Genomic DNA, 27,432 nt, shown 5'->3' with positions numbered 1-27,432 from the left:
CTCGGTACCCCCAGCTCCAAAACCCTAATGGTCAACCTTGGGTTTCTCCTGGTGTTTTCTGCCACAGGCTCCAGGTGAGACCATGCTCCCCAGCTGCAGTGTAGAGTACATTTTGTACATCTGGTCCTGTCTGGACAGGTCCAAGAGCTACTGCATGAGCTATTTCCTGTCTGATACGCTCAAAGGCTCGTTGTTGTTCAGGGCCCCATGCAAAATAGTTCTTTTTCCGCGTTACTCAATAGAGAGGGCTCACAAGCTGACTATTACCTGGAATATGCATTCTCCAGAACCCCACAAGGCCTAGGAAAGCTTGTGTTTCTTTCTTGTTAGCTGGTGGAGACATAGTTGCTATCTTGTTAACCACATCCATAGGGACATGAAGGCGTCCATCCTGCCATTTTATTCTCAAGAACTGAATCTCCTGTGCAGGTTCCTTGACCTTGCTTTTCTTTATGGCGAAACCAGCTTTCAGAAGAATCTGAATTATTCTTTTTCCCTTCTCAAACACTTCTTCCGCCTCATTGCCCCACACGATGATGTCATCTATGTATTGTAAATGTTCAGGGGCATCGCCTTGTTCCAGTGCCATTTGGATTAATCTGTGACAAATGGTAGGGCTGTGCTTCCACCCCTGGAGCAGTCGATTCCAGGTGTATTGGACACCTCTCCATGTGAAAGCGAACTGGGGCCTGCACTCTGCTGCCAAAGGAATGGAGAAAAATGCATTGGCAATATCACTTGTAGCATACCACGTGGCTGCCTTCTGTGCCCCATGCCAGTGCCCGGAACACTCTCCTGGGCCTTGAGAAGCAGGTCTTGTGGCGACATGGCACCCCAGAAAGAATTGAGTCAGACAATGGGACTCATTTCTGAAACAACCTCATAGACACCTGGGCCAAAGAGCATGGCATTGAGTGGGTGTATCATATCCCCTGTCATGCACCAGCCTCTGGGAAAATTGAGCGATACAATGGACTGTTAAAAGCTACATTGAAAGCAATGGGGGGTGGAACCTTCAAACATTGGGATACACATTTAGCAAAAGCCACCTGGTTAGTCAACACCAGAGGATCTGCCAATCAGGGTGCCACTGCCCAATTAGAATTTTTACATACTGTAGAAGGGGATAAAGTCCCTGTAGTGCGCATAGAAATACGTTAGGGAAGACAGTCTGGGTTACTCCTGCCTCAGGCAAAGACAAACCCATTCGTGGGATTGCTTTGGCTCAAGGGCCTGGGTGCACTTGGTGGGTGATGCGACAAGATGGGGAAGTCCGATGTGTGCCACAAGGGGATTTGATTTTAGGTGAGAATAGCCAGAATTAAACTGTATGATATTAGCTGCTATATAACCCTGCTACTGTATGTTATCATTACTACAATTGTTATATGCTATATCCATAGTATTATAGTAAGAATCACTTAGATCAAGCAAGAAAGAACTGTGATAAAATTGAGCAAAGCGCAGTAGTGATGGAACCAGAACTGACTCCAGCATGCAACAATCCAACGGTGCACACCATCCTCCTGCTGCGTCAAATGTCATCTGCTCGTCACACCGCACTGAAGCCCAATTCTGCTCTACCGACTGAGAGGACTTTGCACCATCCCTCCTGCCCAGACAGACTGGTATGACAGATGGAGCCCAGAGTCGGAAACTAAAATGAACTCAACAAACATTTTATGAACATAACCCATGAACTAAAGGAATAATATCTCTGTGTGTGTGTATATATATATATATCATTGTTCATATGTCTCAAAGGGATGGAAAGGTGATGATGATTGATCAGAATTTAATTAAAGGTATGGGAACTGAGCATGACGTCAATGGTATAGAATAAGGGGTGGATACTGTCCTGGTTTTAGCTGGAATAGAGTTAACTGTCTTCCTAGTAGCTGGTACAGTGCTATGTTTTGAGTTAGGTATGAGAAGAATGTTGATAACACACTGATGTTTTCAGTTGGTGCTCAGTAGTGTTTAGACTATAGTCAAGGATTTTTCAGCTTCTCATGCCCAGCCAGGGCACAAGAAGTTGGCACAGGACACAACCAGGGCACCTGACCCAAAGTGGCCAATGGTGTATTCCATACCATATGACATCCCATCTAGTATAGGAACTGGGAAGGGGGGGCAGGAAATCACCACTCGGGGACTAGCTGGGTGTCGGTTGGCGGGTGATGAGCAATTGCCCTGCGCATCATTTGTACATTCCAATCCCTTTATTACTACTGTTGTCATTTTATTAGTGTTATCATTATCATTATTAGTTTCTTCTTTTCTGTTCTATTAAATCATTCTTATCTCAACCCACTGTAGGGTTTAGGGATTATTCCGTGCAGGGCCCGGACGATAGAACACCAATATGATGATTAAAGTCGCCACTTTATTGAGCTTAACTGATCATTTTTATACAATTCTCTAAGTCATTTAGAAACTTTGATTGGCTGCTACATGCAAGCATTTGGTGTCCACACGCACAAGCATAAGCGGTGATTAGTTACAACGATACTGTCCACGCGCATAAACATAAGATAAAGTTTGTTATACTCATTCTGTACATGCGCATAAATGCTGAACATAATTGGCTGTGTTAGTTAGGGCATGCAAGACTTGTCTTAGTCCAATTGGTCGAGATAAGCCCCTGAATTGACGTAGTTTGTGCCAAGTTCCCTTTATCGTGGAATGTGCACCTGTGTTTTTCTAATTGGGATCTTTCTTCTTCTATCTTCTTGTTTATTCTGTTCAAGGCCTTCTAAAGGTGTCTGGAATGCTCTTGTGACCATGAGCTACTTTCAGGCCCGATAACTAAATTCCATAACTGAACCCTACAACCCATGAGTTTTACTTCTTTTTCCCGATTTTCTCCCCCATCCCACTGGATGGGGGGGAGTGAGTGAGCGGCTGCGTGGTGCTTAGTTGCTGGCTGGGGTTAAACCACAAGATATGTCATTGGGGGAAAAAATACATAATTAAACTTGCTATTGTCCTGGAAATGCTCATGATGGAACTGCCTATGTAGTTTCAGAGTGGACGAATAACACCACCTCGACGAGCCCCATCTCCAGATGGCTTCTCTCCATACGGCCCTGAGGAAACAAATCGTCGTGTCAACAAAGTTATGCGAGCCAGGCTGTACCTGCTGCAGCAGATAGGACCCAACTCTTTCTTAATTGGAGGAGACAGCCCTGATAATAAATACAGAGTGTTTATTGGGCCTCAGGTAGAGAATGTTTTTGTGTTGTTTGTAGCTTTTATTAATATATAGTTAATCTTGGAAAACTGTACAAAACCAAATTAGATCAAGTTAGTTGCCAACCCTTGCTAACAGTTCTATAAAGTAATGTTTAAAAGATGTAATCTGCATATAATTATCAGCTTGTATTTTTTCAAATATGTAACAAGTATTAGTTTTGTCTAGAGTTTATCTTTAAAAAAAAAGACTCTGAGAAGTAATTACTAATGTTCTGTATATTTCTCATTACTAGAAATGGCTCTTAATTATATATCTTAAGTATTTTTAGCTATAATTTGGCCACTTTAGTTTCCTAGTTTCGCACTCTGAAGCACTATATTTCTTTTATTCATGGGATATACAAATGACAAGCACATGACAGTTCCTTTAATGGTGTGATAATTTCATTAATACCCATAGTGAGGTTCTTTTCAGATACTTGCATAGTACTGCTGTGATGCTGTTTTGGGGAACATTTAGGTTTTTAAGTAAACAGAAGCATCTCATTTAAGTTTGATTGTTGTCATGTTATGGGTATATGATGATTATATGCATAAATTCCTTCTAGTGTGAAGCGTAGCAAGAGCTTCAGCTTTTAAAAAATAAAAAAGGGGAAAAATGTCAAGAGAAAACTGGTATTATAATTGTCTGCTTTTCCATACATATTCCTGAATAATGTTTTGGGGATTCACATTTTCTGTAAGGCCATGCAAGAAGATATTTATGTCTACATATGAAATATTTTGCATTAACTACTACTTTTTTGAAGGGGGGACACACATGATGACAGACTAGTATATGTCTCCATGATGCACTTAATGATCTATGTAATTATCAATTCAGTAGAGCCCTAGCATATACTTTTTCTTTGCAGACTTGTAGCTGTGGCCGTGGGACATTTTGTATTCATCTGCTGTTTGTTATGTTGCGGGTCTTCCAGCTTAAACCCTCAGACCCAGTGCTCTGGAGAAAGACGCTGAAGAACTTTGAGGTAATAGATTTCTAATAGACCTAATGGCAGATCTAAAATACACTCTAGATAAAAGTCTTTAGGACGTTATCTTAAAAATGCTGAGAACTGCTGCATTTCAAAGCAACTAGAATATATGTTTTTAATTAAAACCTTTAATTTGGGTTCAAGAGCTCTGCAAGTAGAAAAAAAGATCTGCAAATAAAAGGCATAACTAAAAGAATTAGTAGAGAGCTGTAGTTTAGCGAGTGATTCAAATCTTGGATTTTCTACTCAAATTTTTATATCTCCGATTAGCTGAAAGGTAAACAGAACATGGATCTTCAGAAGTAACTGTGTATACTTAAAGCTATTATTTTTAATAAGCAAATAGGTTTTTGTTGTAAAGTTTCTTGTGATCTATTTATTAGTAGGATTTCTGAAATTCCTGCTACTGCTAATGTGTTATTGTGAAGGTGAATAGATCTTTCTTAGCAGTAGTTAAGCTTCAGTAATATTACCTTTAATTACAAGCTATTCATAGCATAAATATGATTGTTGCTGTCTTTTTCTGATGTTAGGTTGAGAGTTTGTTCCAGAAATATCACAGTAGGCGTAGCTCGAGGATCAAAGCTCCATCTCGTAACACCATCCAGAAGTTTGTCTCACGCATGTCAAATTCTCATACATTGTCATCATCTAGTACTTCTACATCTAGTTCAGAAAACAGGTTAGTATTTTTCTAAAGGAATTAAAAGCTTTATTCTGTAGCTTTTTCTAATTTTCAAGGTTTAGAATCACCTACATTCTTTCTGTTCAAAGCTGCTTTCATTTCAAGCCATGTTAAGTTTCTGTATTTGCAAACAATCAAGAGTCAAGCATACATTAGTCACAGTCATACCAAGTGGGCATATTTGCTTTATACCTTCTGTTTGAAAAATGTTAAGTAGAGTTGTAGAAAGAATTTTTTTGACTCTATGAATTTGGGAAACAAACTCTAGAAATGTAAGTGATCATCTGCAAGACTGAAGCATATATTAACTTTGGAAACTTATTTATTTGTGTGCATTTGTTCAAATACAGCACTTGTGCAAATGTTGACAAAAGAAGAAACAGGTTTTCTTTTTTTTTTTCCTCTTGTCCTAATAACTTTGTACTACTTTGGAGAAATGCTTGTGCCTATGACAATATACTGAAATTTCTGGGTAAATGCACTGTTTGTGTAAACATATATAATAAATATGTTTTTTATATCTATATATATTTAATTAAGCATACATTTTAAAAAACACAATGCAAAGTGAGTGGTGAAACTGTTTTAAGGGAGTTATTAAACTATTATGATTTTTATAGTTTATACCATATAAAAGATGCCTTATCAATTTTAAGTGATGTTTGATTCTTTGATAGAATATTTTTTTCTGACTTCTATTTGAATGCTTTGGCTTGTTCTTTTCCTTTATTTTGAAAAAATATTGGTTAACATTTTAAACAAGTGATTTGTGCATGCATTAGTTAGTGGACTAAGTGAACTAGACATCCTATAGAAAGATCAAACCACAGAAGGGCAACCAAAACTGAGGCTTTCTTTTGTGTAAAGTGAAACTTAAGGAGTACCTCGATATGTTACTTTGTGATAATAAGCATATAGTTAGATGAATCTATTCAGATAGGTTTATAATTCTGATATACAGATTGTGACCTTAATTTCCCATGGCCTTTTAATTATTTTTCCAAATTGTCAAATTGTGTCATTGTAAATAAATTACATAAGTAGTTCCAGAGTATATTATGTATTTAACTGGTTGGTTTATTTGGCAAACCAGTTCCTTTAACTTGCGTAGGAAGATTTTTTTTTTTTTTTTTTTTTTTTTTCATAGGAATGGCTTTATTGGACTGTGAAATTTGCTACATAAGTTCTCATTTTTGACAGGATGAAAGATTCTTTCAGTTGTTTGCCAGTATACCTGATGATTAGTTCCCAGCATTGCTGGTTTAATGAGATACGTTGTCATTCTGTGTGAGTCTAATCTTGCATGATATAAGTGTTGGAGAACACTGAGTATCAGATTCATTTGAGATAAGATTACTCAGTTCTGATAATTACTATGACTTGCAGTTATTTTTTATTTTACTACTAATTCTTCAAAAATAAGTTTTAAATTAATATTTGTGTTTCTATACATGCTGTGGAACTGAATTTTTCACTGTTAAGCTTTTTTGTGGATTTTTCAAGGACAGAGAAAATTAGTGTCAACCATTTGCAAGAAAATAGAAGCAAATATATGTATAGAAACAATGTATATACAAATTATTTTTATTTTAAAAATATACTGTTGCTGAACAAATACAGGGTTCCTGCAAACTTTTAGACACACACCAACTATAACTTAAATTTTTACTATGAATAGTAAGAGTTTTGCACATTTAAACAATATTACAGAAGATTAAATCTGTGTTTTTCATTACATGTTGTTTAAGTTTAGAATAATTTTTCTGGCAAAATATCTGGTTATATGCATTTAAAAATTAAGGTGGGATAAATAAAATGGAAGCAACATGTAAAACAGGGAAAATGTTGGGTTTTTTAAATCTATATGTGATATGTAGATATATTAGTGTTCATGTGAATCTATTACACCTGTTCCTCAGTGGCAGAAAATTCTTGAGTAGCTGTTATCTGTTAATTTTTTTAGTTTTACATATGTTCGTCAAATAGTATTTACAGTTTTCTATAATGGGCTAAAGACTATCTTGTGACTTGATACTCTGAAAGGAGTGTGGAAAAAAACATATGTAGCTTTTAAAATCTAAATATTTCTTAGTTTTTCAAAACCAAAGGATAAGTAAAAAAGAAAAGATTGGTTTGTTTAAAGAAGCCTTGGGGGGGGAATAAATGCCCAAGGCTGGGCCTTTCAATCTCTAATTGGTATCTGACCTAGTTTGAAAAGATGTCATGCATTTTGTGATCTTGCCTTTCATTTCAACAAAGTGTTGTCTATACTCAGTGCTTATAAAAATTTGGTTGCTCACTTATTCAGACCAAGATTTAGGAGAATGATTCATGAATAGCATATAGTTATTTGGAAGTGACTGTTCCAAACTGGAAGCTAATCTTTTTCACTGTTAAAGCCTGTTCTGAATTCTGATATGCCATTTTTACAATCACAAATATTTATTTTTATAGTATGAAGGATGAAGAAGAACAGATGTGCCCCATTTGTTTGTTAGGCATGCTGGATGAAGAGAGCCTAACTGTGTGTGAAGATGGCTGCAGGAACAAATTACACCACCACTGCATGTCAATATGTACGTTATCATCTTTATCTTGGTTCTGGTGACTCTAAATATGCAAAAGTATTATAACTTAGAATGTGTGTTGTAGGGTTTTTTGTTTGTTTTAAAAGTTAAACAGAAACCTGCTCTTAAGTGATTGTAGCTCTCTGAGAGTTTGGCATCATTCAGGTACTATTGATATGCCTTATTTATCAGTTATCAAATTACAACTTGATTTGTGAATGCTTTGAGAAAGAAGTTAACTGCAGGGCTAGAGGTTTGAGCCTCTTACCTGAGTGAGAAGATCATGTCCAATTAGAGCAAAGTTAGGAACAGACTTTTACCCCTCTGTGACTTGTCATTAGAATGCATGAAAGTCATCTACTAGGATTATATAGTGAATTATGGAATATGTTTTTATATACTGCATTAAATAAAGTATATAAATAGTTTGCTTTAACAAATAAAATTCCATCTCCCATGTTCTAATACTTTTTCAAAAGTATTGCTTATGTTTGAGGCACAAAAAGAACTGTATTTCAATGCATAACTTAATATTAATTGTATTGCTAAGCTGAAGTGTTTCTGCATGCAAAAATGTTTAAATGCATGTATTTGTCAGGTTTCTGCACATGGTTCGGTTCAGTTCAGAAGTGTTTATCCTGAAACTGACATTCTTCAGTAAAACTTAAAAATAATAATGCCATCTTCTGTTTTTATGCACTGTAAAACTGAAATACATATTATCCTGTTGCTGTGTTCCAGGGGCAGAAGAATGCAGAAGAAACAGAGAGCCACTTATATGTCCTCTTTGTAGGTCTAAATGGAGATCTCATGATTTCTCTAGGTAAGGATTCAGTCTGAGTATAACAAACTATCTGTTTCTGGATCCTTAGTTGATGTTCCTAAATATGCTGAAGTATTTACTTCGGTAAATGTTTCATTTGTTAATCCATGTTATTTGTTGTTAATCTGTAGTCATGAATTGCCAAGCCCTGTGGATTCTTCTTCTGTTCTCCATGTGGTTCATCAACAAATTCGGCAGCAATCTACAGTTGGATCACAGAGAAGAACCCAAGATAGCAATTTTAACCTTACTCATTATGGGGTCCAGCAGATCCCTTCTGACTATAAAGATTTAGCTGAGCCATGGATTCAGGTAATTTTACTTTGTAAAATAAGCTTCAAATGTAAAAACAGATTGGTTTTTTAACCATTTTGCTAGATTTGTCAAATCAATAATTCAGAAATTTATTCTGAATCCCATCAGCTTTATGGTTGATTATTATTGGAAAGAATTATGTTTAACTTGCATCAGAAGAAAAGGGTTTCCAGTCTTGTTTTCACTGGGGTTTTCAGTTTTGGACTTCATCTCAGGCCTTGTATTAAAGGTCCATGTAATAAAACGTAGTATTGTTAATTCTAGTTTTGGTTGTGCAGGTGTCACATAAATACAAAGTTGGCACTTACTGTTACCCAAGTTGGGTTGCAGGAGCCAAATGACCTAAATAACCTCTAGAGGTGGGTTCAACTGAGCAGGGATCACATACTTAAGAGTGGGAGAACTTGTATTGCCTATATGTCTGCTGTAACTTTTGTCTGGTATAGCTGGACCTTGGTTTCAGGGTTGTTTATATAAATGTCTAGAAATGAATTCCATACTGAATAATTAAAATTCAGAGCAAATGAAACAATCCATACAGTCATTCCCCCACTTCTCTTAGCAGAGTTTTTGGAGAACTGATGACTTAGAAATGAAACATCATAAACGATATCACAGAATCTTTTTTAAGACACTACCTTCTGGCACATTTTTACTGTCAGGCTTCTTAAGGTGATCTTTCATCAGAAACATTTCTTTGCTCTTTTTGATTGCTCTTAAGTACTTAAGTTGCAGCATTATTCAATTTGACTCCTGTAATGTTGCTTTTTCCTTGGCAGGTATTTGGAATGGAGTTAGTTGGCTGCTTGTTTTCTCGAAACTGGAATATACGAGAGATGGCACTTAGACGTCTTTCCCATGATGTTAGTGGTGCTCTATTACTGGCTAATGGTGAAAGCACTGGAAATTCTGGAAGTAGCAATGGAAACAACACAAGTGCTGGAGCTTTGGGAGCAGTTAGTGGGTCATCTCAGACCAGTATCTCTGGAGATGTGGTGGTAGAATCCTGCTGTGGTGTGCTGTCCATGGTCTGTGCCGACCCTGTCTACAAAGTATATGTTGCTGCTTTAGTAAGTAGCTGTTTACTCATATTCTAGTAATTTCCAAATGACTTCATTTTTGAAAGGGAGGAGATATATGAAGTCAGGAATCCTAATAATTGTTGTTGAGCACCGCTGATGACTTTTAACCATCATCTCAAAGCAGGTTGAACAAAATCCTCAGTAAGAGTGAAATGGCATGACTCCACTGGTCAAATATAAGGAAATGCTTGCTACAGTGCTAAGTGTTAACATACTTGTATGACCAGATTCTTTCCAATCTCAAAGAATACATGACTAATTCTAATAGTGAATATATAGTAAGCCGTTTATTCTTTGAATATTTCACTGATATTTTGAATGCAATTTATATAGAACTATTTACAACTCTTAAAAAAAATAAAATTTGTGTAGCTGATTTGATTTCATATGTATTGTTTTTATCTTTCTCTTAGAAAACCTTAAGAGCCATGCTGGTATATACTCCTTGTCATACTTTAGCAGAGAGGACTAAACTACAGCAACTTCTCAAGCCAGTTGTAGAGACAATATTAGTTAAATGTGCAGATGTCAACAGGTATGGTGTCTCATGAACTTCAAATTCATTTTGGATTGTTACTGAAATGTCTTGAAGATTCATTGGTTGCTATTTTATATGGAACTAGGAGACCATTTATAGGTGGCAGTGAAATAAAATGTGTGGATCATATGTATAAATGTTTTTGTTAAAGTCTAGTTGCTACCAACCAACTTCTGTCTTGAAAGATGTAGGTTTTTAAGGTACCTGATTATATTTTTCCAGCACTTATGGATCTTAAATGATGCCTTGCTTGCATAAGGCCTTTTTTCCCCTTAAAATAAAGGAAGATATGTTGGGTGCAGTCATCAACCATCCCCTCCATCTCAGTTGATATTGCTTTGGTCTAATTCTCATGACTCCCCTTTAAGCAGTCAGCAAGTACCCTTCAGCAAGTACCAATCATCAAATTTTGTATCTTTAATATATATGTATGTTTCCTACTTCAACAAAAGCTGTTGTACATCTATGTCATGAAGTGTTAACATAACACTGCTACTTTTTACTTCATAGTGTAATGTTAGGAGATGGCTATTCTGAGTGAATGCATTTGGCAGTTCTGGCTTGAGTAGGCCTTGTCTTCCTCTCCCAAGCTACCCTGTCTGCTCTGCGAGACCAACCATTTCTTCAGCTGTATTGTAAACTAGATGCAGAAGTACACGAGATTGATATTTAGTTTTTAATTTGGGGGGGGGGGGGGGCTTTTGTCTCTTTCAGTTTAGTTCCTAAGCAGCATTGCTTCTGAAACTGCATCTAGAGATGCACTGGCAATAGTTTAGCAATAGAAAATCTGAAATTAAAGGTATAAGTGAAATAGAACTGTTCCTTATGGTGCTGGATTCCTGGATTTGGCCTGTTTGTGCAAGAGGATGAGATCCTAATGTGCAGTTGAATTAATTTCTTTTAATAAAAAGATTATTGCCTGAAACTCTCAAAGAATTTGAGAAATGAGGAAGCTGATTTCTATTTGGGTTTTTTATTTATTAGTGATAGACATTACGTTTCTGGAAGCGTCCTTGTAAAAAAAGTCACAACTATTCATAGCTTACAGATAGAGGATTATAGAATTGTACAGGAATAAAGTGATGTGAAATAATTTTCCAAGCACAATTCTAAGCTAATAATTATTGAAATGTAATGATTAAAATGTTTTTTCTTGAAAGCATCTGCTAAAAGTTGTTTGGGTTTTTTGTTTTAATTTCTTATAGTCGAACAAGTCAACTTTCAGTCTCAACGCTATTGGAGATGTGTAAAGGCCAAGCGGGAGAGCTGGCAGTTGGGAGAGAAATACTTAAATCTGGTAATAATAGCTCTTCATGTGTAACTGAATTATAATTACAAGCAAATATACTGAAGTGTTTTAAATTTAATACAAGTTTTATCCTGTATTTGCCAGCATGGCAAAGAGAACAGTGTTGCTCTCAGCAGTTTGGGGGGAGGGTGGTGTTAATTTGGGTGCACATTGTGTATTTCTGTATGATATAGTTCTGATCTTGTTTTAGATCAGAATTTAGATTGTGAACATATCTAATCCTTATTTTATCAACTTTTTTTATAGGGTCTATTGGTATTGGTGGTGTTGATTATGTCTTAAACTGTATTCTCAGAACCCAAACCGAGTCTAGCAACTGGCAAGCGCTACTGGGGCGATTTTGTCTAATAGACAGACTTCTGTTGGAATTTCCTGGTGAATTTTATCCCCACATTGTCTGTGGAGGTGTTTTACAGGCTGATACTGTAGTAGACAGGTACTTTAACTATATGACTATTACTCTTTGTAGTTGAATGTGTTGTTGGTGATTTTTTCAAAAATTGGTAGTTTTAATTCCTGTAAACAAATAGTGTATATTTATATGCAAAAGTGCACCTACTTTACAGAGTAAATGGTTGCCTTTTTTTAACTTCTGACCTGTGAAACCAATTCTGAGGCACCAGTGCAGCAATAAGTCTCCTTTCTACTGCAGAACTGACAGCTAAATAGATTATCTTGAAATGGCTTTCTTGGCACTAGTTAACTAGAGCATATCAGTTTATAAGATGCTTCTTTTCTTTTCTTTTCTTTTCTTTTCTTTTCTTTTCTTTTCTTTTCTTCTTTTTTAACTTTCAGGTATAAGAAACTTCTCTCCCTCTTAAATTTCACCTTGCAGTCAATTGACAATTCCCACTCAGTGGTTGGAAAATTATCACGGAGAGTATTTTTGAGTGCAGCAAGAATGGTGGCAAGAGTGCCTCATGTTTTTGTAAAGCTATTAGAGATGTTGAGTGTGACAAGCTCAACTCATTACACAAGGATGCGTCGACGTCTGATGACAATAGCAGATGAAATGGAAATTGCAGACGCCATCCAGCTAGGCATGGAAGAAATGCACTCTGGGGAATGTCAACATGACTTTTTGCAGCTACCTGTACCAGATAACTCTCCAGAAGCTACAGAAAGTAATACTCCTAACAATATTGTCCAGTTATCAAGGAAAAGTGAGAAAAGTTTAGGTGATAAAAAACTGAGTGCCAGTCCAGAGGACACTTCTGAGATGCTGACTGGACTTGCTGTGGGACTTCCCGTTTCATCAGCAACCACTGAGCAACTGAAGCAAGCCATTCAAACAAAAGGAAGAACCCCCAGTCAGTGTTTGAACTCTTCTCCCTTGTGCAGTCATTCTCAGTCACTATTCCCAATGTTTCTGTCTCCTTCAAACCCATCTGTACTAGCTGGCACTGTAACAGATGTCTCTAAACTCAGACCTCAGGGATTCATTCCCTGCAAAATCCCCTCACCTTCTCAAACACAGAGGAAACTTTCTCTCCAGTTTCAGAGAAACTGTTCTGAAAATAAAGAACCAGAGAAACTTTCTCCAGTTTTTACCCAAGCCAGGCCATTGCCATCCAGTCACATACACAGGCCAAAGCCATCACGACCCACCCCAAGTGATGTGAACGAGCAGGGAGAAACCTCAAAAAACAGTATGACACTTGACCTGAATGATATTTTGCAGTGTGATGGCAATAGTAGTAGCAGTGTGGTTATACCAAGTGAAGAGACAGTGTTCACACCAATAGATGAGAAATGTCAATTGGATGTTAATGCAGAGCTCAATTCCAGTATTGAGGACCTGCTGGAGGCCTCCATGCCAACAAGTGATGGCACAGTTACATTCAAGTCTGAAGTTGCAGTTCTTTCTCCTGAGCGGGCAGAAAATGATGATACTTACAAAGATGATGTAAATCATAATAAAAAATGCAAGGAAAAGATGGAAGCTGAAGAAGAGGAAGCTTTAGCTATTGCTATGGCAATGTCATCATCTCAAGACGCCCTGCCAATAATTCCCCAACTACAGGTTGAAAATGGTGAAGATATCATAATCATTCAGCAGGATGTAAGTATGTATATGGTAATTTAGCATAAGTTTCAACTGAGGTTCACTGAATTCATAAAGCAGTGCTGTTGTATTTCCAAAGTTATATAAAACAAAGGGGCTCAATACCCTCTCCTAGAAGTTGGAGTATAAATAGTCTACCAGTTGAGGGTGCTAACAGAATCCTTCTATGGTTATTAACAAGTTTAGAGACAGTATTTGAAACAGAGACATCATGTCATATACTAACCTTTAAAATGGCAAAGAAGAAAGTGTAAAAGTGGGGAAACAGGAAATGAGAACAAAGGTTTTAAGTAGGAGAAAAACTGTACTGGGTCTTAAAGCTGATTTACTTTGAAAGCAATTGTACAAAACCAAATTAGTTTCTGAAAGAAAAGGCAGATAGAGTAGGAAGAGATCTTGCTGACAGCGTATCTTGAGAGAGATGTGAGATACTTTAGAAATCAGAAAAAAGGTGTTTGTTTTGCAAATAGACAAAAGCATAAGAAATAAGAATAGAGAAAGAAAGGAGTATTTTATAAAAGCTCACAAAATGGTTAAGTGTATTGACTTGAGAGTAAGATAGGTGCTGGAAGCTTGTGAGGCTGCATGCCTAGGAAAGGTAACAGACTTAGAGTTACTAGAAAGAGGAATGAAATGTTGGGTTTTGTGATCCTTTGCATGAGGTAACAACATGTGAAGCATAAAATGACAGAAATAAATTAAGTAGAAAACATGATTTTGTGTTGACTAAAGCCTTGACTAGACATGAGATCAAGAATAGAAAAAAGTCTTGCTCCTATTTGTGTCCTTACATCTTGCCTTTCACCTTCAGGTAGTAACACAGAGGAGGCTCTCTGTTCTTACATACAGTAGGAATATGTGGATTAAGGAATACACTGGTGTTCTGGTCTCAACTGAAACATATATAATGTGCAGTACAAATAACTAAGGGAGAGGAGAGGCATATAAACTTGGATGTTTCATAACCTTCCAGAATGTCTACATTTTAGATGCATATTAGTAAACATGGGATATATTTGGAATTTAATTTGCAGACACTAGAAACCCTGTCTAGACATATCAAAGCAAAACACCATTACAGAGAAGATGCAGAATGGCTTAAAGGTCAGCAAATTGGTCTTGGAGCTTTCTCTTCCTGTTACCAAGCTCAAGATGTAGGAACAGGGACATTAATGGCTGTAAAACAGGTAAATACTTCACTTTCTTGAATACATTGTGCTTGTTCTTCAATATTTCCTTGAAATATTAAAGTGCTCTGCTCTCACAGACTTCTGTTCCCTACTTCTCCATCGTGTGTACTCACATGATACATAATACAAAGTCTTTATGTGCATGGAATTAACATAATGTTTTCGGTTCCTTTTACTTCTCCTTAAAAGGGGGGGGGAAGTACTTTTTTTATATGTCCCTTTTCTTTCATAGTTCTTCAAATGCATTTTTGTTCACAAATCAGTGACAGAGATAGGAGTGGAGTCCAGGTCTCTTGATTCCAAATTGATGCTCTATTTGAAAGATAACTATTAAAAGTAATTTCCCCTTGTCAAGACTTTTTCCTAAAACAGTTTAAGCGGAGGAAATTTAGTTTAATGCTTTTTTCCTCTGATCCAACAGCTAACTTTGAGGCAAGTATTTTTAATATCTAAATTATTAGCTACAAAAATGTAACTGAGAAAAGAGGCCCAAATGCACATGCTTTGCTCAAGATTTTGGAAGGTTCTAGACATTGAGTAAATCTTCTACACTTAAGGTGCCCTAGGTCTGAATCAGTGATATCAACATAGAGGGAATCTTAGTCCTAACATTTTCTTATTAATTCTAGAATGAACTTGTATCTATGGAATTGAGCAATTTCAAAACATTTAATCAGGGAAAGAGTTTCTGTCATCAGGTATTTCTCCTTTGAAACTCTCTTGCTTGTGAAAGAGTAGGACTGTCCATGTGGTCCTTGAGGTTCCTCCTGGAGAGATGATGACGATTCTGAGGCCCAGGGGAAATTCTCTGCAGCATATTATTATTTCATATTTAGTATGGATCAGAGCTGGGGTTGGCTCCAGTTCCATTTCTGGACTTCTGATTAGCTTTTTTTTTTGCCCATCAACTTCTGGGATAAGAGGTTTAGTTATGAAACATGTAGTATGGTTAAACTGGTAAAAAGTCTTATAAATAACATCACTGTCAGAATCCTGTTTCAGGCCTTATCTTTCTTCCTTTTCTTCAACATCTGAAAAAAAAAAAAATTCCTAGTTTAAGCAGAGGAGAGTGAAGAGGGAAGTTTCCCCATGCCACACTTGGAGAGATTTTTGTTGGTATTTCTCCAGAAGATCACCCTTAATTTTCTGTGACTCACATGGAGATATATGGTCTCAGCTGAAGGGACTTGAGATAAAAGAATACTTGCTATTTCCAGATGGTGAAAAGGGACAGAAAAACATCCATTGTTGTTACTGTAGTGAAGGGGGATGGTTACAGGACTGATAATTATGTAAGGTAAATCTGAATACCGTATTTCAAAACAGGTGACTTATGTCAGGAACACATCATCTGAGCAAGAAGAAGTAGTTGAAGCACTGAGAGAAGAAATAAGGATGATGAATCATCTGAACCATCCTAACATTATTCGAATGTTGGGTGCTACATGTGAGAAGAGTAAATATAACCTCTTTATTGAATGGATGGCAGGTAAAAACTGTATGCCAAAGAAAATGAAAGTATCAGTTGAGTCTTGAACTATGTAGTTTCATACTGCGAAATATTCCATGCATCACTTCAGTTTGCAAACTTATATATTTATTGCTGTTGGTAACTGGTATAAAGGTTTACTTCCAGAACAGTTTAAACGGTATTCCTACTGGCACAAGTACTGAATTTTCCATACCTAATCCGTCATACAATTAAAGTAATTGGAAGCCCTGAACAAAAATTCTACTACTACCTCAATTTCTGAATTTAAATGAGGAGTTATCTATTGAGTTTGCGTGGCAGGGGTTTGGGGAGGGGGGGCTGCAGGGGTGGCTTCTGTGAGAAGCTGCTAGAAGCTTCCCCTATGTCTGATAGAGCCAAGTGCCAGCCTGCTCCAAGACAGACCCGCTGCTGGCCAAAGCTGAACCAATCAACGACAGTGGTAGCACCTCTGTGATAACATATTTAAGAAGGGGGAAAAACTGCTGCACAACAGCAGCTGGAAGAGTGAGAATATGTGAGAGAAACAACTCTGCAGTCACCAAGGTCAGTGAAGAAGGAGGGGGAGGAGGTGCTCCAGGTGCCGGAGCAGAGATTCCCCTGCAGCCCGTGGTGAAGACCATGGGGAGGCAGGCTGTCCCCCTGCAGGCCATGGAGGTCCACGGTGGAGCAGATATCCACCTGCAGCCCGTGGAGGACCCCACGTTGGAACAGGTGGATGTGCCCAGCCAGAGCAGGTGATTGTGCCCAAAGGAGGCTGTGACCCTGTGGGAAGCCCATGCTGGAGCAGGCTCCTGGCAGGACCTGTGGAGAGAGAGGAGCCCGCGTTGGAGCAGGTTTGCTGGCAGGGCTTGTGACCCTGTGGGGGACCCACGCTGGAGCAGCCCTGTTCCTGAAGAACTGTACCCTGTGGAAAGGACCCATGGAAAGGACCCATGCTGGAGCAGTTTGTGAAGATCTGCAGGCTGTGGGAAGGACCCATGTTGGAAAAGTTTGTGGAGGACTGTCTCTTGTGGGTGGGACCCCATTCTGGAGCAGGGGAAGAGTGTGAGGAGTCCTCCCCCTGTGGAGGAAGGAGCAGCAGAGACAATGTGTGGTGAACTGATCTCAACCCTCATTCCCCGTCCCCCTGTGCCACTCCGGGGGGAGGAGGTAGAGAAGCCAGGAGTGAAGTTGAGCTGGAGGAGGGAGGGGTGGGGGGAAGGTTTTTTAAGATTTAGTTTTATTTCTCATTATCCTACTCTGATTTGATTGGTAATAAATTAAATTAATTTCCCTGAGTCAAGTCTGTTTTGCCCATGATGGTAATTGGTTGAGTGATCTCTCCCTGTCCTTATCTTGACCCATGAGCTTTTCGTTATATTTTCTCTCCCCTGTCCAGCTGAGGAGGGGGAGTGATAGAGTTGCTTTGGTGGGCACCTGACATCCAGCCAAGGTCAACCCATCACAAGTTAGAAACTTTGAGACACAGACACTTCAGTTGGAAATATATCAAACTATTGCATTTTTAATGTACTTGTGTAATTTAAATTATTATTAAAAATAACTTTGCTAGAAAGTTTGGGATACCTGTCACTTGGGTTTTGTCCCAAGCATTTTCATAAAATTTGTGTGAGGTGACATGCAAAGGCATTTGAGAAGTACATTTCTAATAATAGGGAGTAAGCAGGATGCTTTGGGAAAATCATGTTCAAATCTTAAATATATGAAGTGGTAATTTTAGTAATAAATAGTGAAATATCTTCATTATTGTACAGAGCAGGTACAAGAAAGTTTATAACCTTTTTAAGATGGAGCTTTATTAATTTTACAAATGGGATTATGTTGTTGCAGTCCAGTTACCAAGACTAGATTTGGTGTTTTATACATCCTTGTTTCTTATAAAAGAAAACATTGCACCTTAACTTATGTTCTTTGGCAGAAACCACTTAGCAATACCAAAGTGGTAACATCAAAGCCCAAGTATGTGTTTATTACAAGCAACAGTACAGAAAATGTTTTCTCAAAACTAAGGGTGCTTAACTCTTGAGTATAATTTTTCTGAAACAGTATTATTTAGATAATGAAATGTCAGGAACTGTCTTTACCTCATTCAAGCCCAAATTATATTAGAATACTTTGAGAGGCACAATGGAAATCCAAAATCTTGAGGATCTAGATACCACTTTTGGAAAACAGAGGAAGATACTGCTTTTCCTTGCTTGTATACTTGCTTCTATATATTTGTACTTAGATGATAACAAAAGTAAATTAAGATCCTCAGAGGGAACACTTACTGGAGGCTGCACGTATCTATTGCCCCAAAGAAAGCTAGTGTTATACTACTTGAAAACCTTAGTGCAAAATGTAGATATAAATATACGTAGTTTTTTATCAGCAACAGTACTTTGTACAATAAGGGATTTGTACATTCTTTTAAGGACAGATGAAAATATTAGGAAGCATAAAGACTTGTCTTTAATGTGTACAGTTCCAAGTAAAAAGTAATTAAGTAACCAAGTATATTACTTTTTGCCTATAGAACTTTTAATGTTGGGGGGGGGGGGAATCTAATTATAAAGTAGGAATATCAATACCAAGTTCCAATTTTAGGAGGCATTGCTGCATTCTACTATTATGAAATATAAGTGTTGATAAATTGTATTTTTTTATCTTCTAGGAGGTTCAGTTGCTCATTTGTTAAGTAAATACGGAGCCTTCAAAGAATCTGTTATTATTAATTACACAGATCAACTGTTACGTGGCCTTTCTTACCTCCATGAGAATCAGATAATCCATAGAGATGTTAAAGGTGAGAATTATTTAGAATGTCTTAAAAAGGAATATTCAGAAAGGAGCACCTATTTTGGCTTGAGACCTATCGCTTCTCTTGGATACCATCTCAAGAGTGATTTTTCTATTGGGTTTGTCTGATCATACTTAAGAACCTTTAATTACTGAAATTAATCAGAACATTCATAGTATACTTGGGGATACTTGCTACCTGTGCCAGTGGTTTAGAAAAATTTCTTTTCTGAATTTGTTAAAAAAAATGATGAAGTTGCCATATAGCTTTAAAGATTGTTAGTTAAATTAATGTAAATACCCTGAAATAATAGTAAAATCTGTGAATAAGCCAAAATACAGAGGTCATGTTTCTAATGTATAGGAATATTATGATGGGTTTTTTTTCCTTCATCCTAATTGAACATAAACACAGTTGTACTGTTTGATGAACAAGATGTGGACTCTGTTGGGAAATATCAGTCTTATTAAACTTCTCCCTGTAATGTCACTATAGCTGTCCATAAACTGGAGAGATATCCAGATAAGTAGCAACATAGCAATGGCAAATATTTGCCTTTTAATATTTCTCCTTAAAATAGGAAAACTTTCAATTGCTCTGTAAGTTTCTTCAGGACAAGTCAAAGTTGCTTCAGGATGAAATAAGTTTAAATTTCACAGGGAGCTGCAGGCAATGAAAACCTCCAGGATTTTAGGTCACCGTTTTCTTTCATTATTCCATCTCCAGGTATTGTTCCAGAATCCTGTGTTTGCCCTACTTTGAAAGTTTGATTGCTTCTCTAAATCTCTCAGACAGCCTCAAGCTGTGTGCAGTATCATTCAGGCATAACAGAAAAGTGACATTATTAACTTTGTCCTTGATTTTTAGATCTCCTTGATATTGTGAGTGGGGACCATCAACCTTATTTATAGCTTTGAAACAGAGGGAGGATGAGTGTCTTTTCATCCTTTTGCCTTTAATAAAAAGCCAACTAGCAGTATTTTTATTATGCTGTTGACAGGTGCCAATTTGCTAATTGACAGCACAGGTCATAGATTAAGAATTGCTGATTTTGGAGCTGCAGCCAGGTTGGCATCAAAAGGAACTGGTGCTGGGGAGTTTCAGGGACAGTTGTTGGGAACTATTGCATTTATGGCACCAGAGGTAAGAAACCAGTTTTGGAAGTTACTTCAAAAAGTTTGTACTCTTTAAGCTAATTCATACAGCCAAATAACAGAAAATTGCTGTAAATGCTTCAAATGTGTTTTAAATGTACTTGTTCTAAAAAATAGGAATGATGCCAACATGGCGATAATGATATTTCTTTCTTGCTGTCAAAGTTGTTCTAAGTAATTTGTTATAAGATACATAATAAGTATTGTTATTAAAGCTCAAATGACCATTTGGTCAAAAGCTAACTATTGCAAGATACTTTGCTTTGCCCCTTAATCAGGCATTTTATTTACTAGCTCTCTACAGCTGTATAAATCTTATGGCATTTACATCATTGATCACTCTCTCAACCTGAAATGTTAATCAGAATGTACTTGATTGATTGATGATTTTTTTTTTTTTTAATCTAAATTACTTAGAGTTAAGAGACTTTGAAGTGGATAATCTGAGCTTTGATCTGTCCAGGTTCTGAGAGGTCAGCAATATGGTAGGAGCTGTGATGTGTGGAGTGTTGGCTGTGTTGTTATAGAAATGGCTTGTGCTAAACCTCCCTGGAATGCAGAGAAACACTCGAATCATCTTGCTCTGATATTTAAGGTGAGGTACTTTGTTGCTACAAATATGCTACAAAAGACACTGACTAATTTCATATACAGCAATGTGAATTTTAGAAAAGTATACAAGTAGTAGGGTTTGTTGCAATGGCTCTTCTTTATATTGGAGCTGTTAGTACAAAATCAATACTGATATTTGCTTGTTTTAAAAAAAAAAAAGGCTACTAACACAATAATATGCAGGAAAAGCTCTGTTCTGAGATATAAATGCATTAAAAAGAAAAATTTGGGAATAGAGTTGATCTTGACTCTAGGCAGAAGAATGATATTTGAATTCTTTCTTTACAATCCTGTAAAATACAGGAGCAAAAGAAGTTTTTCTACCATAAAACATTTGTGTGCATTCATATTTCATAGTGGGGAATGTCCTTTGGGTAAAAACCTGATGTTCCATGTTCAGATTTTGCTGAAAGATATTTACCATTATGCCATGCTATATATGAATATTATTCCTCCTTCTTCTAGGTCATCTATTTTGGCATTCGTGTTTCTTACTAAAATCAATTAGGTATATTTAATTCTAAAAATCTACTTGAACTGTAGGCATGAATAAAGAAAATACTGCCACAAGTGAAGAAAGTGATTAGCATCTTCACTAGCATGAGTGAAGAAAGTGTTTCCACAAAACAGAACTAGCACAGTGGTATTCAAATATGTTCTAATTAAGTACAAATGAATTCTCATAAGAGATGTAATTGTCTTGGTTCTGTGTCTGTGTGAATCTGCTGGTATGACCCTAATGTTTTCAGTCTTGCTTAATTGGATCTAGAGAAGATGAAAATTAATTTGGTTGGGAGTGATCTGCTTCTATCTGAGAAAGATTGCCCTTTGGGGTGGTAGCAGAAATACAGTAAGACAATGCAAGAGAGCATACCCAGCTTAACCATATCATAATGTAACATTGCTCAGCTTAATATATCTTAATGTCTGCTTACACTATGCCAGTTAACAGTGATGGCAAGTATTAGACTAAAGAATACCCTTAAGTGTGGCATAAGAGCTTTTCTTATGGCCTGTTTAGCAGATGATTACTGCAGAATCTTGCTGTAAGAGGAAAATTTAGAGAAAAGTGCAAGGAGAGAGGCAGACTGTGAAAAGTAATACAGCATGTTTTATTGGGGAAAGAAGCATAAAGGGAACTTAAGACCCATTTTGTAAAATGGAAGCAGTAATGTAATCCTCAAACTGCAGTAGGAAATATGCTAAATGGATAAAAGCTCATAATATATAACTAGTCAGCTGAAAATTATTAGCTTGTTGAAGGTTTTTTGGGGTAGGAGAAGGGGCTTAAGAATCACTGACTTCTAAAAAAGTTATTTTCCCTTTGTTCAGATTGCTAGTGCAACTACTGCTCCATCAATCCCTTCACATCTGTCTCCTGGTTTGAGAGATGTGACTCTTCGGTGTTTAGAACTTCAACCTCAGGACAGACCTCCATCAAGGGAGCTGCTGAAACACCCAGTCTTCCGTACTACATGGTAGCTACTTATGTGTAAGGCTGATATACTTAAGAAGATGCTATTGAATATACAATAATTGTCTTGCAGTGCAATTAAGCACAGCAGCTTGTATTATTCTGCTGGCCTTAATGATAGATACATCAAGGATATAAGGCCAGTGGACGACCCTACCTAAGTATGTGATTGACAAATCAAGATCTTTACCTAAGCTCAGTATGCAACATTTCACAACTTGTGCAGAGACTTGTAAACTGTACCTTTTCAAACAACTGGCTCTATGTGAGCACAAAAGCATTTTTCCTTAAATCTGCATGATTATTTAGCAGATAAGTGATTTTTATTTTATTTGGAGCACTTTTTCAGCAATATTAGCAGCTGAGGGGCTCAGGATCTATTTTAAACATAGCAGTCACTGTTCCATTTCACATCACATAGATGTAAGCAGAGGGCTCTGCAATTAGTCAGTTTTCAGCACTGGTTAAAAGGAAGTTCTGTATCTGTCTCTTTTAATTATACAAAGTTCTTTGAGTAACAAATCCAAATGTTGATGGATACTTAAAAAAAAAAAATTTTTTGCCTTCCTTAAAACAAGAGCAGGCAGTTGTGGTTCACTGTGCATTTACTGCTGGTCATGTAATTTCTTTTGAAATTAAAGTTTGTTTTTTTAACTTTCAGGGAAAGGTGATCTTTTAAAATAGTCTTTAGAAAAAGATGCAAACTGTGTCATGGAACATCTTACTGACATGAGTTTTAAAAAGTTTTGCTGGAAATCGGATAAAATAAAATGCCATCTTCAAGTCAGTGTTTCAGCCTCTGATAGTATAGGTTATTTAAAAAAAAATGTTTTGCATAAAACAACTTAGTCTGAATCGTGCTAAAAGTTGAGTCATCTTTTCATATAGCAGTTTCTTCTGGCAAATCGTGTAGAGAAGTTTCATGTCAAAGGCCCCAAGCCCAGCTCCCATTAAAGTTTATGGGAGACTTTGTCCTGTACTTCAGTGGAAGCAGGTGCCACCTATGAGCAAATCTCATTCTTTGTGTAATAAAACTGAGGTCACATTCTCCACTGATAACAAGTTTTACCTGCTGTTTTCCTTCTGCTGTACATCATCTATTTACTGTAGCCATTAGTGATAATTTAATTTGAAAATGTTAAAAATATTACCATAAGAAAGGTATTTATTTTAACAAGAAACGAACTTGGACTTGAAAAACAAGGTTAAGTAAAATGTGAAGTAAAGCTTCACCTGTAGTGCAAAACTTGTGTTTTTAGCAGGTGTGCTTTTAAAATTATTTTAAAGGCAGGTTTTTAGATTCTGATGCATGTAATGCTGAAGGAAAATGGCAGCTTTTCTTTTGCCTTTTTAAGAGGGGGGATCTTTTTAAATCAAATGCTCATTGTGTTTAATCAATTTGGAGGAAAAAAAATACTGTTCATGTTTTAACTCTTCAGAAGCCAGTTGAATTGTTGGACTGAAATTGGTTATTTTCAAAGACTCAAGACAAACTAAATAAGCTATAGTAAATTAAAAATGTACAATACAAATTAGAAGTAAAACATCTTAAAGATAAGTTTACAGGGATGATAGTGCTCATACTGATAAAAAGCAGTGTCATTAGTTGTGAATGTGTTTCTTTTGGAAACTTTACATTCCTTTGTTTTGAAAGATTGGCAGACGTTGAAGAGTTAAAAAGATAATACTGAAATGTGAAGTTTGGTAGTTCTGTTTTGTACTTGACTTTTTTTGACCACTTTAGAATTTCTCATTCTAATAAGATTGTTTCCAAGTCTTTCTTATGTACAAGCTTTAAAGGATGCCCTCTTGCCAATTCATGTACTGAAAGATCAGTTGTCAGATTACTGCTGTTTCTGGGAGAAATGTAAACTGTATAAACTGATGAACCTCAGCTAATCAGTATTACTTTGTAGATCACCATGCCTACCACATTTCAAACTCAAACTGCCTCTAGGTGTCCAAATGTATTTGTTTGAGTTTGTGTTTCCCTCAACTTGCTGGTAATTGTGGTGTTTTTAACATGCAGATGTGATGCAATATTTTTATTTTCTTTGGATCAAAGCTGGACTGAAAATTGTATTGTGTAATTATTTTTTGTGTTCTTAATGTTATTTGGTACTTAAGTTGTAAATAACATCTACTGCTGTTTATTCCAGTTTCTACTACCTCAGGTGTCCAATAGAGTTTCTTCTACCAAAGTTCACTTTCACAATGAAATTATATTTGCTATGTGATGGATTCCTAAGACTTCCGGGGCTTAAGGGCTAACTTCTATTAGCACCTTACTGTGCAAGCAAATTTTACAGAAATCTCTGGGTTAAGAAATTTGGCTTTGTTGGATCCTTTGTTATTTTAAATATATCAAGATATTTTAATTAAGTTTTTACTCCATTGAACCAATTTTATATAGTATAATTTGTACCTATTTTGGTGTTTTTTCTTTATAGTAAATAAAAGTTTTTGAACAAATTTTGTCCTTTGCTTATTTTAATGTAAATATGTTCAATTTAACAATGTGAATAAAATACTTCTGGTACACTTCACTGTTTATATACAAGTTCATATACAATACTTGATATAATAAGACTTTATTTCTAATATTAAATGACATACAAATATCGGTTGATATATGCATATTTTCGGTATATCAATGAAGAATGCTTAGATAAAGGGCAGCAACAAACACGAAATATTTTTTTTAATTGATAATAAAGGTAGGAACTGCTCTGTATCTATGAACCTCATTTTGCTTATGCCTTTAGATCTAACATTAAATGTCTACATTTCGTGTTACTACAGAAACATAACTATTAATTGCCAAGTCAAGTGAGTTGATTTGGTTAGACCAGTTCTGGAGGCATTGAGGTGTATCTTGGAAGTTAATCTGCTATTTTATGGTTTTCAGAGAAATGGTTCTGTTGCTTCTGATTTTAGTAGCAAACAAATCTCTCCTTATTCAGGCAATCTGATTATGTATTGCAAAACTAGGGCTTGTTTCAGTTGCTTGTCTTCTGGGGTTTTTTGATATTTTTAAAATTAATTTTTGGATAGTTGAAAATTAAGTTCAACTGTTCTATAGCCTCTTGTATTGGGTTTGCATGGCAAGGTTTTGGTAGTGGGGGAGCTACAGGGGTGGCTTCTGTGAGAAGCTGCTAGAAGCTTCCCCTATGTCCGACAGAGCCAATGCCAGCTGGCTCCAAGATGGACCCGCCACTGGCCAAGGCTGAGCCAATCAGCGACAGTGGTAGCACCTCTGTGATAACATATTCAAGAAGGGAAAAAAAGTTGCTGGGGCACAGAAACTGCAGCCGGAGAGAGGAGTGAGAACATGTAAGAGAAACAGCCCTGCAGCCACCAAGGTCAGTGAAGAAGGAGGAGGGGGAGATGCTCCAGGTGCCGGAGCAGAGATTCCCCTGCAGCCCGTGGTGAAGACCATGGTGAGGCAGGCTGTCCCCCTGCAGGCCATGGAGGTCCATGGTGGAGCAGATCTCAACCTGCAGCCCGTGGAGGACCCCATGACAGAGCAGGTGGATGCCTGAAGGAGACTGTGACCCCGTGGGAAGCCTCCACTGGAGCAGGTTCCTGGCAGGACCTGTGGACTCGTGGAGAGAGGAGCCCATGCTGGAGCAGGTTTTCTGGCAGGACTTGTGACCCTGCGGGGGGCACATGCTGGAGGAGTTTGCGAAGACCTGCAGCCCATGGGAAGGACCCACGTTGGAGAAGTTCATGGAGAACTGTCTCCTGTGGGAGGAACCCCAATCTGGAGCAGGGGAAGAGCGTGAGGAGTCCTCCCCCTGTGGAGGAAGGAGTGGCAGAGACAATGTGTGATCAACTGATCGTAACCCCCATTCTCCATCCCCCTGACATGCGGAAAACAGACTCCACAATCAGTGAGATTGTAAAGTAGGTATGTTCATTCAGCGCTGGGCAGCATGGGGGGTAGTCCCACCAGAGTCGTACGTGCCCGACTTGGCAGTTTGCGTCAAGTTTATACAGTCAGGTATTACATATTCACAATATGCCTATACATATGCATGACCTATCCCCGCTTCATATTAAAATTAGCTCCGAGAGGTCATTTCCATAGTCTCCTCTCAACTGCGCTTGCGCAGTGCCTCTTTATGGTGGTCGTCTGGTGGTCGCAGAGATGAAGATAGATGACTCCTCTTCATCACCGCTAATAACCTTTTTTCTTCCGCAGGCTCCGTGGTTTCTTGGTATTTACCCAAGTCGCAAGACCAGTCTTGGCTGGCTCTTGGGGCCAGCTCCTGCTTCTTATCAGGAACTGTCTCTGCCTCATTGGCTAGTTCTTGGGACCAGCTCTTCTTATCAAGGACTGTCTCTGCCACAGCTAATTTCAACAATGTAAGCGCTGAACATCATCTTTCATCCCCCTTTATTATGTCTACTGAGATTCTTTTGACTCCCCTTGTCTCACCCCTGCGCTGCTGGGGGGGGGGTAGGTAGAGAATTCGGGAGTGAAGCTGTGCCAGGGAAGAAGGGAGGGTTGGGGGGAAGGTGTTTTAAGATGTGGTTTTATTTCTCATTGCCCTACTCTGGTTTGATTAGCAATAAATTAAGTTAATTTTCCCTAAGTCAAGTCTGTTTTGCCTGTGACAGTAATTGTTGAGTGATTTCTCCCTGTCCTTATCTTGACCCACAAGCCCTTTGTTATATTTTCTCTCCCCTATCCAGTTGAGGAGGGGGAGTGATAGAGCAGCTGCGTGGTGCTTAGATGCTGGCTGGGGTTAAACCACGACACCTCTTTTGTGACTACTAAATTCTACATTTTGAAGGATCAGTTTTTATATTCTCCATTACTTATGTGATTTTTCTGCAAATAGAGATGAACATATCAATTCACTAGCAAAACTTGGCAGAAGCAATCTTCAGTTAAATTTTAATATCTGATTTTTAAAATCAGAAAAATATATTAACTGAAATGTCAAGAAGAACACATGGTGAGGGTTAAATAAAAGATAAGTTGAGTGTAAGGTATTTTTCCTTCATTTGATTTACTATAAAACTCCTGAATTTTACAGTACTGTGTGGTAGTTATAATGTTGCGGTCTCCTTTTTAGGAACAAGGGATGGCAGAGATCACCAGTC

At 37.4% G+C, this 27,432-nt stretch overlaps 1 protein-coding gene across 1 annotated transcript in view; it reads left to right on the top strand.

The window, feature by feature from the left end:
• The window catches only part of LOC126035238 (mitogen-activated protein kinase kinase kinase 1-like), a 91,384-nt gene extending 66,636 nt beyond the window's left edge, over positions 1-24,748 (top strand). Inside the window, exons 4-20 of the mRNA XM_049793505.1 lie at positions 3,023-3,223; positions 4,110-4,226; positions 4,766-4,914; positions 7,372-7,493; positions 8,226-8,307; positions 8,439-8,619; positions 9,402-9,692; positions 10,118-10,239; positions 11,448-11,539; positions 11,798-11,987; positions 12,347-13,613; positions 14,651-14,803; positions 16,133-16,295; positions 18,955-19,086; positions 20,081-20,223; positions 20,698-20,829; positions 22,179-24,748. Of these exons, the coding sequence (XP_049649462.1) occupies positions 3,023-3,223; positions 4,110-4,226; positions 4,766-4,914; positions 7,372-7,493; positions 8,226-8,307; positions 8,439-8,619; positions 9,402-9,692; positions 10,118-10,239; positions 11,448-11,539; positions 11,798-11,987; positions 12,347-13,613; positions 14,651-14,803; positions 16,133-16,295; positions 18,955-19,086; positions 20,081-20,223; positions 20,698-20,829; positions 22,179-22,328 (3,687 nt within the window). The 3' untranslated portion in view covers positions 22,329-24,748. The remainder of the gene's footprint in view (positions 1-3,022; positions 3,224-4,109; positions 4,227-4,765; positions 4,915-7,371; positions 7,494-8,225; positions 8,308-8,438; positions 8,620-9,401; positions 9,693-10,117; positions 10,240-11,447; positions 11,540-11,797; positions 11,988-12,346; positions 13,614-14,650; positions 14,804-16,132; positions 16,296-18,954; positions 19,087-20,080; positions 20,224-20,697; positions 20,830-22,178) is intronic.
• The last annotated feature ends 2,684 nt before the right edge of the window (positions 24,749-27,432 follow it).

This window comes from Accipiter gentilis, chromosome W (assembly GCF_929443795.1).
Source record: "Accipiter gentilis chromosome W, bAccGen1.1, whole genome shotgun sequence".
Taxonomy (NCBI): Eukaryota; Metazoa; Chordata; class Aves; order Accipitriformes; family Accipitridae; genus Astur; species Astur gentilis.
This window is presented reverse-complemented; position numbering and strand designations above follow the sequence as displayed.